Genomic DNA, 14,847 nt, shown 5'->3' with positions numbered 1-14,847 from the left:
GTCTGGAGGAAACCTGGCACCATCCCTACGGTTAAGTATGTTGGTGGCAGAATCATGCTGTGGGGATGTTTTTCAGCGGGAGGGACTGGGAGACTAGTCAGGATCGAGGGAAAGATTAACGGCGCAAAGTAAAGAGAGAAATGTGATGACCTGCTCAGGACTTCAGAATGGGGGTGAAGGTTCACCTTCCAACAGGACAACAACCCTAAGCACATAGACAAGACAACGCAGGAGTGGCTTGGGGACTAGTCTCTGAATGTCCTTGAGTGGCCCAGCCGGAGTTCGGACTTGAACCCAATTGAACATCTCTGGAGAGACCTGAAAACAGCTGTGCAGCAACACTCCACATCCAACCTGACAGAGCTTGAGAGGATCTACAGAGAAAAATGGGAGAAACTCTCCAAATACAGGTGTGCCAAGCTTGTAGAGTCATACCCAAGAAGACTTGAGTCTGTAATCGCTGCCAACGGTGCTTCAACAAAGTATGTAAATGTGATTTTTTTTTAATTAAAAACTTAAATATAATAGATCTGCAAAAAATTCTAAACCTGTTTTTTTTTTGCTTCGTCATTATGGGGTGTTGTGTGAAACTATTTAATACATTTTTAGAATAAGGCTGTAAAAGTAACAAAATGTAGAAAAAGTCAAGGGGTCTGAATACTTTCCGAATGCACTGTAGGTCGACGTTATCTTTTCTACATACTTTATATCTGGTTTTTAAACTGAAAGCATTTTTCCATCCTGAGACTGTATTTTAAAAATGCTTAGGTGGCTCTCCCAATACTTTTTCTATGCAGATAACATCCTGGGGTCTTGGTTCTGCCCAATCCATTTTAGCCAGCTCTGTTTGTCTTGACCACTGAAGGCCATGTCTCAAGGCCAGTGAAGTATAAACACATGAAATACTAAATGCCATAGCGGAGTCGTGAGCACTTAAAGGGGTGCAAAAATTCAAATTAGTTCGCTTAATTTCAGTATGTGACAAAACAAGCAATGTGGAGAGTCATTGTACCATCTAAACCCGCTGTGAAATATCTTTTCAATAACCCAAAATATTGTATTTTCAGCTGTTTGAAGCTGGTGTACAAAATCGAAAGTAAAAGGCACCAAAACGAAACTTAGAAATAGAGCACATAGAACAGATCTACCGCTTCTTAGACTTGCTTTCAATGAGAATGACAGATCTATAACTGACATTTCTATGTGCATTTGATCAGGCCGCCCAAAGTTACATATTGCAGCTTTTAAAGATCTCTAGTCTACTTCCTGTAAAACTAGTCAGGATCTTTTTACCACCTTTTCACACATTTGACCAAATGTTCGTTTTCACTCTCACATAAAGAGCTGTTAGTAACTTTAATGATGGGGTGTGTAGTGCCTCTCTCTACCCAGGCTAACACACTTCTGGACCAGGCCCATAGACACCCCCCTAAGTGTGTGTGTGTGTGTTTTTCCCCTATCAATGTCTTAACGCTGTGGGTGTCTATTTACTCTCCCAACCACTCTGTGTGTGTGTGTGTGTGTGTGTGTGTGTGTGTGTGTGTGTGTGTGTGTGTTGGCAGGAGACACGTCGCTGACTCAGCGGAGCCCGGTAGAGGGGAGGAGAGACTGAGGGAGCTGGAGAGAAGCCAGTATGATTGGTGCAGAACAACAGACTGACAGCATGGTGAGCCAATCAGACAGCTCCGTGGGAGGGAGAGGGGGAAGCTGCCATTTCATCTCTCACTGATTTATTCGTCTTCCTCTGACGTTTCTCACACAACTACAACACATTTTGACCACTATGCTTCAGTACTGAATGATACAGTGATGAAAATTGATTGACCCGATAACGATTATTGTTTTGAAATCTTACTTGCGTAATGGTATGGCTTCTCAGTATGTCATTGTTTTATATAGCATCTGACAATCGTCACCTTTAAAAAAAACAAAAAAAAACATTGCAGCCGTTTTCACATCCCTAAACCAAGTGGAGGTTTTTCTTCAAATGTTTCAATTAACTTCCCACTAAAACGTGCTGTGTTGGGAAGCCAATAGTATACCGGTCTTAGACGTGTCCCAGGTTTGCCCTTTTCCATCACAGCGTGAACACACCCCCTCATGACAGACAAAACCGAATTAATTCACATTTGTACATCGCCCTCACAATCATAAACACCCTGAGGACGGAGTAGCATCGGACCGTGTGGTCTGGGGCCCCAGACGCGGCTATACAATATCACTACTCTATAGTCTGGGAGTGTGTTCCCTAGAAACCAAATGAAACGCAGCGGGACCTACCTGAATTTGTCCAATAGAAAGTTTAGCTTTCGTTGCAAACTGTTACAGTAATAAATGCACCCTAGGCCTCATGGGTAATAAGAACTGAGCAGAAGCTGTGACTTTCCAACATGCCTGTTTAAAAAAAAAAAAAAAAAAAATGTTTTATTCTGTCTGCACATGACACAGTGGACAACACAGAGTTGGGTGTGGGTCTTAACCAGAGCCTGTTGCCATTGAGACTATTCCCAACACAAGCTATCGGTTAAGTGGTGAAACCGTCGGTGTGCAACTCTGCATGTCTGTCCACACATCTCTGGGTCGTTAGAGGTTCTCTCCTTCCCTGTGTCCACATACAGTGCATCAAAAATGACACTTCTCATCAATCTACACGCAATACCCCATAATGACAAAGTGAAAACAGGTTTTTAGACATTTTTGCAAACCTATAAAAAAACGTATTTAATAAGTTTTCAGACCCTTTGCTATGAGACTCAAAATTGAGCTCAGGTGCATCCTGTTTCCATTGATCATCCTTGAGATGTTTCTACAACTTGATTGGAGTCCACCTGTGATCAATTCAATTGATTGGACATGACAGAGCTCCAGAGTTCCTCTGTGGAGATTGGAGAACCTTCCAGATGGACAACCATTTCTGTAGCACTCCACCAAGCAGGCATTTATGGTAGAGTGACCAGATGGAAGCCACTCCTCAGTCAAAGGCAGCCTGCTTGGAGTTTGTCAAAAGGCACCTAAAGACTCTCAGACCATGAGAAACAACATTCTCTGGTCTGATGAAACCAAGATTGAACTCTTTGGCCAAGCGTCTGGAGGAAACCTGGCACCATCCCTACGGTGAAGCATGGTGGTGGCAGAATCATGCTGTGGGGATGTTTTTCAGTGGGAGGGACTGGGAGACTAGTCAGGATCGAGGGAAAGATTAACGGCGCAAAGTACAGAGAGATCCTTGATGAAAACCTGCTCCAGAGCACTCAGGACCTCAGACTGGGGGGGAAGGTTCACCTTCCAACAGGACAACGACCCTAAGCACACAGCCAAGACAAGTCTCTAAATGTCCTTGAGTGGCCAAGCCAGAGCCCAGACTTGAACATCTCAGGAGAGAAAATAGCTGTGCAGCGACGCTCCCCATCTAACCTGAAAGGATCTGCAGAGAAGAATGGGAGAAACTCCCCAAATACACATGTGCCAAGCTTGTAGCTTCATACCCAAGAAGACTCGATGCTTCAACAAAGTACTGAGTAAAGGGTCTGATTTACTGATGTAAATGTGATATTTCCAGGGGAGGGGGGGGGTTTGTGAATAAATTAACAAAAAAATAATAATTTAAACCTGTTTTTGCTTTGTCCTTATGGGGTTTAATCCATTTTAGAATAAGACTGTATAAAGTAACAAGGTCTTAGAAGTCAAATGTTCTGAATACTTTCTGAATGTATATCAGGAAGTATACACACTTAGCAGCAGAACCTTAGAAACGTCGCCCTCTTGTGGGTGATGTAGGTACTACTTCTCAACACGTCTTCTGTCTAGAAAAAGTGAAATAGATTGGGTGGCCTGCAGATTTGAAACGTTGTCAATACTTCTCTATAGAGCTGTTTTTCATATGGAGACATGACCAATCTACCACCTGTCTCCTCCTCAGAGGACTCCTAGTAGGAATGTATTGATGATTGAGGTATTGGGTCACTGTGGTCCGTTTACAGCTTACCCACTCCACCTAAAGTCCATGGTCTGACTCTGCTGTAGTAGTGTAACTGTGCAGGAGTTTTGTAAACGAGAACCTTCCTCCACCTGCTACACATAAGAGACGATGATAATACTATATCAGCCTGGTAACCGTCAACAGTTACACACACATTCCATGTGGTTGGTTGGGTGAGTGGATGGATGGATGGCCTCCTTTCCTAAAATAAAACTGTGGAGACATCGGATACAGGAGGCCATATCTGGAGCTCGCTATCTGACTGCTCCGGATGGGCCGAGGGAGGACGAGAGAGGCACACTAAGCCACAATGTGGAAAGCCAGTCAGCCAGCCAGCCAGTCAGCCAGCCAGCCAGTCAGCCAGCCAGCCAGTCAGCCAGCCAGTCAGCCAGCCAGTCACACCACCAGACATGAGAACCCTAATGTGCCCTTTAACCCTCTCAGATAGGATACATAGGGACACATTAACACGTTGGTCACACACAGGAGGGTGGTTATAACCCTTCACTACTTCACAGTGACACGGCTACATACGTGTGTGATGTCTCCACATCTACAGTACCAGTCAAAGGTTTGGCCGCGCCTACTCATTCAAGGGTTTTTCTTTATTTTTTACTATTTTCTACGCTGTAGAAATAATAGTGAATACATCAGACCATGAAATAACACTAATGGAACCATGTAGTAACCAAAAAAAGTGTTAAACAAATAAAAAAAATAAAAAACATGAGATTCTTCAAAGTAGCCACACTTTGCCTTGATGACAGCTTTGCACACTCTTGGCATTCTCTTAACCAGCTTCATGAGGAAGTCACCTGGAATGCTTTTCCAACCGTCTTGAAGGAGTTTTTACATATGCTGAGCACTTGTTGGCTGCTTTTCCTTCACTCTGCGGTCCAACTCATCCCAAACCATCTCGATTGGGTTGAGGTCGGGTGATTGTGGAGGCCATGTCATCACCCTCCTTCTTGTTCAGATAGGCCTTACACAGCCTGGAGGTGTGTTTTGAGTCATTGCTCCGTTGAAAAATAAAAGTTGCACTAAGAGTAAACCAGATGGGATGGTGTATTGCTGCAGAATGTTGTGGTAGCCATGCTGGTTAAGTGTGCCTTGAATTCTAAATAAGACACCAGCAAAGCACTCCCACACCATCCCACCACCTCCTCCATGCTTCACGGTGGTAACCACACATGCGGAGATCATCCGTTCACCTACTCTGCGTTTCACAAAGACAGAGCAGTTGGAACCAAAAATCTCAAATTTGGACTCAATTCAGACCAAAGGACACATTTACAGCGGTCTAATGTCCATTGCTCGTGTTTCTTGGCCCATGCAAGTCTCTTCTTCTTATCAGTGTCCTTTTTAGTAGTGGTTTATATGCAGCAATTCGACTTTTCTCTTCTCCTAAGGGAACATTCAAGATGACAGAAGCCAACCATCTAATCTCATGATGTATGAAGTGAAAAAGCACTTTAGCTTTAATCTGGTCCCCTTTGCCAGTTGCTTGCCCCTCTCTGTTTGACGTAAATTGCGGCTGTAGTGGTTCCATACAGCACATTAAGATAATGAAACGATGTCATGCACCAGTGGGCCTCCGTACCCGCCCCGCTCCTACCTCTAGCTTGGTGTTCTGAGGTTCTCCTCTCTGTTAGCCAGTCACGATCCACCGAAACGGACTTCTGTCTGCGTGTCTGTGTGCCCCTCTGGTTTAAGACGTCCTACATACTAGGCTCTGTTTGCTCCTAGCAGAACTCGGGCTAGGTGCAGAACTCGGGCTAGGTGCAGAACTCGGGCTAGGTGCAGAACTCGGGCTAGGTGCAGAACTCGGGCTAGGTGCAAAGCGAACGTCTGCTCGCATGCTCCCTAAAAGACCTTCACTTACAAAACGAGAAACTGCAGTATTACTATTTTTGTCCCTCTTGGGACACCGTAGCCAGTAAACTTCCTCAAAATAGTCATAATGTAAGATTAATCAAGAAATTACGTTTTTTTCTGAGGAGGTCTTAGTTGCAATTTTTCATCTAGCTAAGATGTTTTGGTGTAGTATTTCTCAAATGAAAAAATGTCTCTCCTTGAATGACAGCAAACAGTTCATTCAAGAATCCTGTCCATAGTTCTCACTCCTACTAGGAGTAGTACTGTTGACCAATCACCGAAGGGGCATAGAACTTACACTTGCTTTAAAAAAAGAAAGAGATTGTTGTACACGAACAGCTTAAAATAAATCCTGAACACCAAGCGTCACCATTTCATAATATGTGCGCACCTCGTTTCGACTGGATAGCATGCGACAGGCGTTAGGGACGCTGTGTATATAAGTAGTGTACGCTCACACCCTCCCTTAGGGAGCAGGCGAGCGTGCAACTATCTGGGAACAGTGCAGTGATGTACTGCAGCTCACTCAGACGGCACCAAGGAGACCCTCAGGAGGGGGGGGGGGGAGGGGAGATGGAGGGGGGTGAAAGGAAGGGGCAGGGCTGCTGTTAGAATGCTGTGTCACTGGAGCTCTCTGCTTAGGCTTCCCCTCTCCTCATCCCTCCATTCTCTGATCCGTTCTTCCCTATCACACTCAGTCAATCGCTGCCAACGGGATGGCTTGAAGACACTCACACTATAACAGCAACAGTGTATTTTTTTTCTGATGCAGGGGTGTCAATGTAAATAAAGGTGAAATAAATAAAATAATACAAATGTAGGAAAAAAAAACCTTGTGGAAAAAGGTGTTCCATGTGAAAACATATTTCTGATCGTTTTTCCGTGTGTGTGTGTGTGTGTGTGTGTGTGTGTGTCTACCCCTGAGTAGTGCATGGTGGTCCGTTGTGGTGTGGTGCCTGATATGGTTGAAACGCTGGCTGTAGCATCCTCAGGCTCTGCCATCCGCTGCTATGGTAGAGGCTGCTCTGCTGTGGTACAGGCTGCTCTGCTGTGGTACAGGCTGCTCTGCTGTGGTACAGGCTGCTCTGCTGTGGTACAGGCTGCTCTGCTGTGGTAGAGGCTGCTCTGCTGTGGTACAGGCTGCTCTGCTGTGGGTAGAGGCTGCTCTGCTGTGGTAGAGGCTGCTCTGCTGTGGTACAGGCTGCTCTGCTGTGGTACAGGCTGCTCTGCTGTGGTACAGGCTGCTCTGCTGTGGGTAGAGGCTGCTCTGCTGTGGTACAGGCTGCTCTGCTGTGGGTAGAGGCTGCTCTGCTGTGGTAGAGGCTGCTCTGCTGTGGTACAGGCTGCTCTGCTGTGGGTAGAGGCTGCTCTGCTGTGGTACAGGCTGCTCTGCTGTGGTACAGGCTGCTCTGCTGTGGTACAGGCTGCTCTGCTGTGGGTAGAGGCTGCTCTGCTGTGGTACAGGCTGCTCTGCTGTGGTAGAGGCTGCTCTGCTGTGGTAGAGGCTGCTCTGCTGTGGTAGAGGCTGCTCTGCTGTGGTACAGGCTGCTCTGCTGTGGTACAGGCTGCTCTGCTGTGGGTAGAGGCTGCTCTGCCGTGGTACAGGCTGCTCTGCCGTGGTAGAGGCTGCTCTGCCGTGGTACAGGCTGCTCTGCCGTGGTACAGGCTGCTCTGCCGTGGTACATGCTGCTCTGCTGTGGTACAGGCTGCTCTGCTGTGGTACAGGCTGCTCTGCTGTGGTACAGGCTGCTCTGCTGTGGTACAGGCTGCTCTGCTGTGGTAGAGGCTGCTCTGCTGTGGTACAGGCTGCTCTGCTGTGGGTAGAGGCTGCTCTGCTGTGGTAGAGGCTGCTCTGCTGTGGTACAGGCTGCTCTGCTGTGGTACAGGCTGCTCTGCTGTGGTACAGGCTGCTCTGCTGTGGGTAGAGGCTGCTCTGCTGTGGTACAGGCTGCTCTGCTGTGGGTAGAGGCTGCTCTGCTGTGGTAGAGGCTGCTCTGCTGTGGTACAGGCTGCTCTGCTGTGGGTAGAGGCTGCTCTGCTGTGGTACAGGCTGCTCTGCTGTGGTACAGGCTGCTCTGCTGTGGTACAGGCTGCTCTGCTGTGGGTAGAGGCTGCTCTGCTGTGGTACAGGCTGCTCTGCTGTGGTAGAGGCTGCTCTGCTGTGGTAGAGGCTGCTCTGCTGTGGTAGAGGCTGCTCTGCTGTGGTACAGGCTGCTCTGCTGTGGTACAGGCTGCTCTGCTGTGGGTAGAGGCTGCTCTGCCGTGGTACAGGCTGCTCTGCCGTGGTAGAGGCTGCTCTGCCGTGGTACAGGCTGCTCTGCCGTGGTACAGGCTGCTCTGCCGTGGTACATGCTGCTCTGCCGTGGGTACAGGCTGCTCTGCCGTGGGTACAGGCTGCTCTGCTGTGGTACAGGCTGCTCTGCTGTGGTACAGGCTGCTCTGCTGTGGTACAGGCTGCTCTGCTGTGGTACAGGCTGCTCTGCTGTGGTACAGGCTGCTCTGCTGTGGTACAGGCTGCTCTGCTGTGGTAGAGGCTGCTCTGCTGTGGTAGAGGCTGCTCTGCTGTGGTACAGGCTGCTCTGCTGTGGGTAGAGGCTGCTCTGCCGTGACACGTTGATGAGGAAGCTGCCTGCCTGCGACGAGATGGATCTCGGTGAAGGGTGAACAGGGATGGAGTGGAGAAAGGGAGGGAGGATGTGATAGCGGGGGGGGGGAGGGAGAAAGAGCACGTGATTGGGTGAGGTAGGAGATGCGCATGGCATGGTGATGGGTGGAGCTTAGCATCAGGCAATTCCTCCTCTCTCGCTTCTCTCTCTCATGCTGTATTCTCATTCTTCCTCTCAGGTCTAGTACGTCCGCCTGCTTCCCTCTATCTTTTCCTTTCTCCTCTCCTCTTTCTGGGCTATTTCAGTGGACTCTGTCGTTCTTACAGACTATCCACTTCCTTCCCAACTTAGTCTGAGCAACAGGGGGTCTTTCCAGGCACCTGCTCTCCCTCACTCTGTTTTCGTCTCATCTCCCTCTGGGGGGGGGGGGGGGGGGGGGGGGGGGGGGGGGGGGAGGAGGACTGAGGTTGGGGGTGTGTCGCACCGCTGTCCCGGAGCACCTCCTGGGGCACGAGCGGGGAGAGGCAAAGCGGTGTGGAGGGAGGAGGGTAATGCTCCTTTCATCGTTCATGTTACTGCTCCTCTGTAGACCGTGTGTCCGGAGACAGCCCTGTCTCTCATCATGAGCCTGGCAGACCGGGTCGCCTGCTCTTTGCTCAACTGCTTTGTAAGTGGCTCTATGGTCCTTTTTTCAAATTCTTGTGTGTGTGTTGTGCGCAAGTTTCGATCTCTTTTGTGTGTGCTACTCCCCTTCCTGTGCAGCGTGTGTTTGTGAGTGCGCCTGGGAGAGGGGGGTTCCGGGGGGGGGGGCTGGGGGCTTTGAGTCTGAGTCTGTCGGTTCTCTGTTCTAATGGAGGACATGGAGCCATGTCAGGGGGGTAGAGCTCCAATAGAGAAGTGACTGTTAGCCTAGCCTACCTAGCCTCTCCAGTAGAGAATAGAGCAACTGTGCTAGCCTAGCCTACCTAGCCTCTCCAGTAGAGAGTGTAGCGACTGGGCTAGCCTCTCCAGTAGAGAATAGAGCGACTGTGCTAGCCTAGCCTACCTAGTAGAGAATAGCGTGACTGTGCTAGCCTAGCCTACCTAGCCTCTCCAGAAGAGAATAGAGCGACTGTGCTAGCCTAGCCTACCTAGTAGAGAATAGAGCGACTGTGCTAGCCTAGCCTACCTAGCGTCTCCAGTAGAGAATAGAGCGACTGTGCTAGCCTAGCCTACCTAGTAGAGAATAGAGCGACTGTGCTAGCCTAGCCTACCTAGCCTCTCCAGTAGAGAATAGAGCGACTGTGCTAGCCTACCTAGCCTCTCCAGTAGAGAATAGAGCGACTGTGCTAGCCTACCTAGTAGAGAATAGAGCGACTGGGCTAGCCTAGCCTACCTAGCCTCTCCAGTAGACAGTGTAGCGACTGGGCTAGCCTCTCCAGTAGAGAATAGAGCGACTGTGCTAGCCTAGCCAGGCTTAGAGAAGGCTGTGTTGTATTATACAGCAGGAGTCGTGCTATAGTGACGTATGAGGAGGAGAAGTGGGACTGTGCTAGCGTAGTAGCCAGCCTCTGAGCAGTAGCTCGTGATCTGAGTCGTGCTGTGTGAGGAATATAAATAATAAATGACTAATGTTACAGCAGTGGCAGGCAGGTGGTGGGGTTGGATGGTACTGTTCTCTGTTATCGATGCTACTGCTGCTGATGTGCGCTGTCTGCAGTTTCTCTGCTCTGGCACGTGGCGGAGGGGAGGGGAGGTAATGGGGAGGAGGGGGAGAAGTGGTTGGTTGTCTTCGTAATAGAGTCTCCGTAGTGAACCAGGGTCTCTTGTCTCAATTACTTAAAAGACTTGACAGGTCTTGAAAACAATATGGTTACTTCTCATCAGGCTGGCTTTTACCCGGTCACTTGTATCAGATCAGTGCAATGAAGGAAAGGCGGCGAGGAGAGGACAGATTTTTTGGGGGGGCGGGGGGGGGGGAGCATTGAGACAGAGCCCAGTTCAGCCGAAGGTCCTCAGGTTAACCTCATCTGGGCTCTCCAAACCCCCCCAACCAAAACCACTCACAAGCCCATAGGTGAGCTCTGATTGGCTAAGGCGCTGCATTATGAAACTGAATATTTGGTTTCATAATGTCCCAAGCTGGCACCAGTACCTGAGCTTTTGCTTTTGGCATTACCAACACAAATTATTTCCAGAGTTAAGTTTCTAGCACTCATCTGCTAGCTTGCATCAAACATTTATTTTGGCAAACCACTTGTTTTCTTCTCCAAAACTCCATTCCCCGCATCCCCATTCATCTCTCCTTCTCTCCCTCTGACTCGGTCATGTTTGTTTCTGCTGCAAATATATTCCTTTTGCCAAATTGAGCCAAAAAAGCCTAATGTAATTGATTTGTTTCCAAGACTCAGGTGCAATTTTAGCCCTCTTGTCCTCTGTGTTGGCTAAGTGAATCAGAAGGCGTGCAACTGGAGCTTCTCTCTCTCTGCCCCTGGCCTGCACCCGGGAGCTCTCTCTCTCTCTGCCCCTGGCCCGGACCTGGGAGCTCTCTCTCTCTCTGCCCCTGGCCCGGACCCGGGAGCTCTCTCTCTCTCTGCTCCTGGCCTGGACCCGGGAGCTCTCTCTCTCTCTGCCCCTGGCCTGGACCCGGGAGCTCTCTCTCTCTCTGCCCCTGGCCTGCACCCGGGAGCTCTCTCTGCCCCTGGCCTGCACCCGGGAGCTCTCTCTGCCCCTGGCCTGCACCCGGGAGCTCTCTCTGCCCCTGGCCTGCACCCGGGAGCTCTCTCTGCCCCTGGCCTGCACCCGGGAGCTCTCTCTGCCCCTGGCCTGCACCCGGGAGCTCTCTCTCTCTCTCTCTGCCCCTGGCCTGCACCCGGGAGCTCTCTCTCTCTCTCTCTCTGCCCCTGGCCTGGACCCGGGAGAGCTCCCTCTCTGCCCCTGGCCTGGACCCGGGAGAGCTCCCTCTCTGCCCCTGGCCTGGACCCGGGAGAGCTCCCTCTCTGCCCCTGGCCTGCACCCGGGAGCTCTCCCTCTCTGCCCCTGGCCTGGACCCGGGACAGCTCCCTCTCTGCCCCTGGCCTGGACCCGGGAGAGCTCTCTCTCTCTCTCTGCCCCTGGCCTGCACCCGGGAGCTCTCTCTCTCTCTCTCCCCTGGCCTGCACCCGGGAGCTCTCTCTCTCTGCCCCTGGCCTGGACCTGGGAGAGCTCCCTCTCTGCCCCTGGCCTGGACCCGGGAGCTCTCTCTCTCTGCCCCTGGCCTGGACCCGGGAGAGCTCCCTCTCTGCCCCTGGCCTGGACCCGGGAGAGCTCCCTCTTTGCCCCTGGCCTGGACCCGGGAGAGCTCCCTCTCTGCCCCTGGCCTGGACCCGGGAGAGCTCCCTCTCTGCCCCTGGCCTGGACCCGGGAGAGCTCCCTCTCTGCCCCTGGCCTGGACCCGGGAGAGCTCCCTCTCTGCCCCTGGCCTGGACCCGGGAGAGCTCCCTCTCTGCCCCTGGCCTGGACCCGGGAGAGCTCCCTCTCTGCCCCTGGCCTGGACCCGGGAGAGCTCCCTCTCTGCCCCTGGCCTGGACCCGGGAGAGCTCCCTCTCTGCCCCTGGCCTGCACCCGGGAGCTCTCCCTCTCTGCCCCTGGCCTGGACCCGGGAGCTCTCCCTCTCTGCCCCTGGCCTGGACCCGGGGAGCTCCTATCAAGTGGCTCCCTGACTGACTGGCACCTAGGCTACAAGCCCTATGAGCGCCTGCTAGCAGCTAGGTCCTGGGGAGTATTCAGTTCTCTTGCTCTCTCTCCCTCTTCGTGTGAGAGAGTGCACATCTTGTGCTCGCTCTCTCATACTCCCTTTCTCACACCCACACACCCACACTCACACCCTCCCGTTCAAAGCTAGACATTTGGAATGACTGGGAGTGAATGGTAGCAGCACAAAGTTAACCCAAATGTAATTATTTGATTGTGAATTACTTAGTGAACACATAACTACTTTACTATCATTCTGTTAATTTAGACGTTTTATCTACGGCCACTTTATTCATGGATGTCCTGACCTCTGGTCACGCTTCACTGCTAATCCGGTAGAATTAGACACGGCGCTGGTCCAATGAATGTGTTTATTTTCAAACACTTCCGTACGTTGTCTTTAACTTTCCCATCTTCAGAGGCACTTTAGGCTACCTCAGTTTTGCCTGATTTGTTTGTGCACTTTCTGTTCCTGATAGCCAGGACACCCGGGGTCACGGCAAAATTGCATTCCATGTCCAGGTGTGCGACCATTACGCGACTCTGTTGCAAAATGTTTTGCACGAATGGAAAAACGCGAACGATAGTTTCTGTTGGACAAATTTAATATAGGTACTGTTTGCTTCCGTTTTGAGTCTTAAACGGTAGTCAGTTTTCGTTATGAATATACACCCCAGGCCTCGGCCCGGGCGTTGATCCATGATGTCACAGGTAGCAGAACTTCCAGGCATTCTCTCGGATGTCTCTGCATTGTCCCTGTCGTTGTTCTGATGGATAGATTATCCACTGTGACGCGGAACTCTATGACCTTTAACAGGTTTCAACACGTAATCACTGCACATTGCTGTACATGTGTGTGTATGAATCAACAAAAAGAGTTGAGGCTTTTCTCGAAGCCCGGGGAGAGGCCCTGTGCTTATTGAACGATCAGCCCAACCCATGACGTCGCTGCGTCTCAGTCTGGTGAAGCCCTCTAGGAACACACTGGTCTATGAAATATAAACAACCTTGGAGGAGATGAGGTGGACTAGGTATGATTCATCTACCGCTCTGCCATCCGTCCCTAAACTGGGCCTCCCAAAATAAACGGCCCTTTTTCAGGACGCTGTCTTTCAAAGTTAATTGGTAAAAATCCAAATAACTTCACAGATCTTCATTGTAAAGGGTTTAAACACTGTTTCCCATGCTTGTTCAATGAACCATAAACAATTAATGAACATGCACCTGTGGAACGGTCGTTAAGACACTAACAGCTTACAGACGGTAGGTAATTTAAGGTCACTGTTATGAAAACTTAGGACACTAAAGAGGCCTTTCTACTGACTCTGAAAAACACCAAAAGAGAGATGCCCAGGGTCCCTGCTCATCTGTGTGAACGTGGCTTAGGCATGCTGCAAGGAGGCATGAGGACTGCAGATGTGGCCAAGGCAATAAATTGCAATGTCCGTACTGAGAGATGTCTAAGACAGCGCTACAGGGAGACAGGACGGACAGCTGATCGTCCTCGCAGTGGCAGACCACGTGTAACAACACCTGCACAGGATCGGTACATCCGAACATCACACCTGCGGGACAGGTACAGGATGGCAACAACAGCTGCCCGAGTTACACCAGGAACACACAATCCCTCCATCAGTGCTCAGACTGTCCGCAATAGGCTGAGAGAGGCTGGACTGAGGGCTTGTAGGCCTGTTGTAAGGCAGGTCCTCACCAGACATCACCGGCAACAATGTTGCCTATGGGAACAAACCCACCGTCGCTGGACCAGACAGGACTGGCAAAAAGTGCTCTTCACTGACGAGTTGCAGTTTTGTTTCACCAGGGGTGATGGTCGGATTCGCGTTTATCGTCGAAGGAATGAGCGTTACACCGAAGACCTGTATTCTGGAGCGGGATCGAGGTGGAGGGTCTGTCATGGTCTGGGGCGGTGTGTCACAGCATCATCGGACTGAGCTTGTTGTCATTGCAGGCAATCTCAACGCTGTGCGTTACAGGGAAGACATCCTCCTCCCTCATGTGGTACCCTTCCTGCAGGCTCATCCTGACATGACCCTCCAGCATGACAATGCCACCAGCCATACTGATCGTTCTGTGCGTGATTTCCTGCAAGACAGGATATCAGTGTTCTGCCATGACCAGCAAAGAGCCCGGATCTCAATCCCATTGAGCACGTCTGGGACCTGTTGAATCGGAGGGTGAGGGCTAGGGCCATTCTCCCCCCCCCCCAGAAATGTCTGGGAACTTGCAGGTGACTTGGTGGAAGAGTGGGGTAACATCTCACAGCAAGAACTGGCAAATCTGGTATAGTCCATGAGGAGGAGATGCACTGCAGTACTTAATGCAGCTGGTGGCCACACCAGATACTGACTGTGATTTTGACCCCCCCTTTGTTCAGGGACACATTATTCAATTTCTGTTAGTCACATGTCTGTGGAACTTGTTCAGTTTGTCTCAGTTGTTGAATCTTGTTATGTTCATACAAATATTTACACACGTAAAATTTTCTGAAAATAAACACAGTTGACGTTTCTTTTTCTGTTGAGTTCATAACCTTCAAACCCCAGATACGTCATCTACTAGAAACAAGTAAAGACTCACACACACACACACACACACACACACACACACACACACACACACACACACTCTCTGATAAATACAGTACACAATACTAAT

General features: G+C 50.3%; 1 protein-coding gene and 1 long non-coding RNA gene across 2 annotated transcripts in view; both read left to right on the top strand.

Moving 5' to 3' along the window:
• Positions 1 to 5,394: 5,394 nt before the first annotated feature.
• LOC115153894 (uncharacterized) lies at positions 5,395 to 6,168 on the top strand. Its single transcript, XR_003867788.1, has 2 exons — positions 5,395 to 5,740; positions 5,777 to 6,168. It is a non-coding gene; the product is annotated as an uncharacterized LOC115153894 (long non-coding RNA).
• A 2,866-nt stretch (positions 6,169 to 9,034) lies between these two features.
• Positions 9,035 to 14,847, top strand: part of mtmr4 (myotubularin related protein 4) — a gene marked incomplete in the record, with an annotated part of 67,889 nt that continues 62,076 nt past the window's right edge. The window contains 1 exon segment of the mRNA XM_029699550.1: positions 9,035 to 9,127. Coding sequence (XP_029555410.1) covers positions 9,083 to 9,127 — 45 coding nt within the window.

Source organism: Salmo trutta, chromosome 19, assembly GCF_901001165.1.
Source record: "Salmo trutta chromosome 19, fSalTru1.1, whole genome shotgun sequence".
Lineage (NCBI taxonomy): Eukaryota > Metazoa > Chordata > Actinopteri > Salmoniformes > Salmonidae > Salmo > Salmo trutta.
This window is presented reverse-complemented; position numbering and strand designations above follow the sequence as displayed.